The sequence below is a fragment of the Sinohyriopsis cumingii genome, chromosome 14 (genome assembly GCF_028554795.1).
Source record: "Sinohyriopsis cumingii isolate HCF-2022 chromosome 14, ASM2855479v2, whole genome shotgun sequence".
Classification (NCBI taxonomy): Eukaryota; Metazoa; Mollusca; class Bivalvia; order Unionida; family Unionidae; genus Sinohyriopsis; species Sinohyriopsis cumingii.
This window is the reverse complement of record NC_142974.1, coordinates 126,025,692-126,029,237: the sequence shown is the minus strand read 5'-3', so window position 1 is coordinate 126,029,237 and position 3,546 is coordinate 126,025,692. Positions and strand designations below refer to the sequence as shown.

Here is a 3,546-nt window from a genome sequence, read left to right as displayed (position 1 = left end):
AATGAACAGTCGACTTGGCTTACGTATTTACGTAAGTCTGCTACAGAGGTAAATATATAAAAATCGAGATGGTTGAGGGGGTGATGAAAAGTATGCTAATTTGTTATAGTACTGGTGAACTTTATTCATGAAAAAAGGCACATATTGATTCTTTTACCCGTCTTGTCACATGAAAATATTCAAAACAGCTCTTTTTTGTCGAAAATGAATGGATAAAAGAGAGGATGGTGGCAGTGTTGGTTCAGTATAAAAGCCACCAGTTGTATTGGGAATTAATCTGATTGCCGCAGTCAAAATCTCACATGCAGGCTTTCTAGAAAAATCATTAGCTTGTTTTCATTTGTATCTTCAGTGTAAAATTATTCTTATTTTTCTGCAATTGGTCATTGTCGGATAAAAATTCACAAGATAAACTGTCCATTGATACCTTAATATTAGAAGTGTGATGACGTCATCAACCGTCATTTCTACTATCCTAACTTTATATATTTATGTTTAGGAAATTTATATATATTATCACATGATACAATCCGATATAAAAGGCAAGTTAAACATTTTATTTTGCGAAATTACTTTCAAAGTGTTATTCATCCCGTGGCAGAATCGGCTACTTCCGCCTGATGGAATCCTGCACAACGGCCTTGTGACCGTAATGGTGAAAATAAAGGTTACTGTATTTTGAATGAATATGTGTAGTTTTTAAGTCCTTTGGCGATTCTGAAGCGATAAAAGACGCGTGACAAAAGTCAAATCGAGTGGATGCTAGGGTCACGTTTACACTCCTTGTGTTAATTTATAGTACCGATAAGGTGATTTCGTGTTGTCAGAGATTTCACCGTACTTTATTAATAAAACATCAGACTCATGTGATGCATGAATCGCATTCGGTAAGATTACGTATATTTATTTTACGGTAACGTGAACATTAACGGATATTATTATATGCTCATTTTTTTTTTCTCTGTTAACTTTACATTGTCAGAATCGTTCAGTACTTTACAACATTGCACTCGCGCGTAACTTCATATTGAACTCACGTGTGACCAATAATGTATTAGGAACTACTTTGTAAACAAATCATGTACACTCTCGTAGTAGATGCTTTACATTTTGGTTGATTAAATTTGTTTCTGATTGAACAAAACGAGATGTTTCTTGAACTGCCATATACCACCTGCTTTGGTACGTTCCGCGTTAACTTTTTTGATGCAATGTTTCGGATTTAGGCTAGCTATAGACGCGAGACAGGGTCCTTACAAATAGCATGCAAATGAAAGGGCATAAACGGTCTTTTTACCTGGTAATAAGAAAGGCAAAAAGTATACTTACAGTTTTGCATCCTTAATTTTCTCCAAATGTACTTTCTTAGTTCTGCAATTCCGAATTACATGAGCCACATCGAGAGTTCTCAAGCTTGATTACATATTTAGAAAATGTACTGTAATTTAGACTATATTCCAAGCGCAACTGAATCCTCCTTACTGCGCTCAAAATGAAATAGACATTAAATTCCATATCGTCTTGTTGATAATTGCAATTGAAATAATTCATATTTTCCCCATATTATGATTTCAAAAATTCAATGACAGAACAGAAACATCCTAGCAGATGTCAACCCACAACAGTCTTGTAGCTTGAATCAGATGTATTTCATGTAGCATTCTCACATATAAGTCCAGTCCATAATCGTACAATTTCGTAGAATCGACAACAATACCAAAATCTATTCATTCCAGATCGAATGGAAAGGTTGTTGCAATGCGCATTCATTCACAATATGACTCCAATTTTCAATTTTAAAGTAGTCCAAAACACCATTTTCATTCGAGAGTAATGTGTAGCGTGCGATCAAATTGATCTGGGTGGAGTTACCTACCCATTAATAATGTTGGTGTTGTGTAATGGTGAACCTGCGCTTGTGTATTTAGTTTGGAATACGGCATACATTCAGTAACTTTGTTTCGTCTAGTGTATTTTTGTTTACATAATTAAGCCTTAGGTAGAATAAGAAAATGAGCGTATAATAAAACGTTTACTGCATCTGTATGGGAAAATATGAACTCGTGTCTTCGGATGGATATACTGCACTCCAAAGGTCGAGATGATGTGTGGAGCGAACTATACTAAAAACACACACGAAGATATAGCCGATATACTATTCAAAACTTTGTGGTAAAATGTTTAGGCAATGTGTTGATTTTAAGGAGCACAGAACTTTACATACTGGAGATAAACCATTCAAATGTGAAGCTTGTGATAAAACGTTTACAGAGAGTAGTAGCTTAACGAGGCACAAGAGAGTACATACAGGAGATAAACCATTCAAATGTGATGTTTGCGATCAAGCATTTAGCCAGAGTGGGTCATTGAAAGTGCATATGAGGATACATACTGGAGATAAACCATTCAAATGTGAAGTATGCGATAGAACTTTTAACCAGAGTGGTCCATTGAAGATGCACATGATGATTCATACTGGAGATAAACCATTCGTATGTGAAGTTTGCGATCAAATGTTTACAAAGAGTGGTGATTTAAAAGCGCACAGAAGGATACATACAGGAGATAAGCCATTCAAATGTGAATTTTGTGGTGGAATGTTTCGGCTAAGTAGCGTTTTGACACGGCACAGGAGAATACATACTGGAGATAAACCATTCAGATGTGAAGATTGTGATCAAATGTTTGCACAGAGTGGCGATTTGAAGACGCATAGAAGGATACACACTGGGGATAAGCCATTCAAATGCGATGTTTGCGATAAAATGTTTAGGGTTAGTAGCGTTTTGACAAAGCACAGGAGAATACACACTGGAGATAAACCATTTAAGTGTGAAGTTTGTCATCGATCGTTTAGTCAGAGCAGTACTTTAAAGGTACACGAAAGGAGACATACCAAAGATAAACCATAGAAATGTGACATTTGTGGTAAAATCTTTATGAAAAGTAGGTCTTTGAAAAATCATAATAGGAAACAACCTTCAGTTAAACCATTCAACTGTTAGGTTTGTAATCAATTATTTAGGTCTGTTAGTCTTTTCAAGAAGCACGTGATAGTACATAAGAGAGATAAAGCATTAAAATGTAATGTTTGTGATCATATGTTTAGGCAAATAATGAGTTGAGTATGCATATGTCTGCATACTTCAGAGATAAGCCATTCAGATATTTAGGCAGCTTTAATAGGCAAATGTTATCCAACATTGTTATCTTGTTCACGTTCCAAACCAAACAGGAATTTTCAGAGGAAATAGTGAGCCTAGTCACTGTCCTTTTTTGGAAAAGTAAAGGGGCGAGATTACTTGGACTTCACATATGTAGTAGATTAAAGAAGAGTTATTACCTCACTTTGAAGTCTTTGCTATCCTACCTCCTCTACACAGAAAAGTTTGTGTACAAAAGTACCACTGATATGTCGTCTAATATAGAATTTTTCCAGCAGAATTGTAACATTTACCAATCACAAGCAGCCACGTTTATGAAGTATCTGTCCAAAATCATTACTGAATTCATATGATACGGTATGAAATATAATTACCTTTTCCG

At 35.4% G+C, this 3,546-nt stretch overlaps 1 protein-coding gene across 1 annotated transcript; it reads left to right on the top strand.

Annotated features, from left to right (window-relative positions):
* The first annotated feature begins 1,904 nt into the window (after nt 1-1,904).
* LOC149784794 (uncharacterized) lies at nt 1,905-3,341 on the top strand. Its single transcript, XM_089932807.1, has one exon. It carries the CDS (start codon nt 2,178-2,180, stop codon nt 2,910-2,912), a length of 735 nt encoding a protein of 244 aa, XP_089788933.1. The 5' UTR covers nt 1,905-2,177; the 3' UTR covers nt 2,913-3,341.
* Nucleotides 3,342-3,546: the final 205 nt, after the last annotated feature.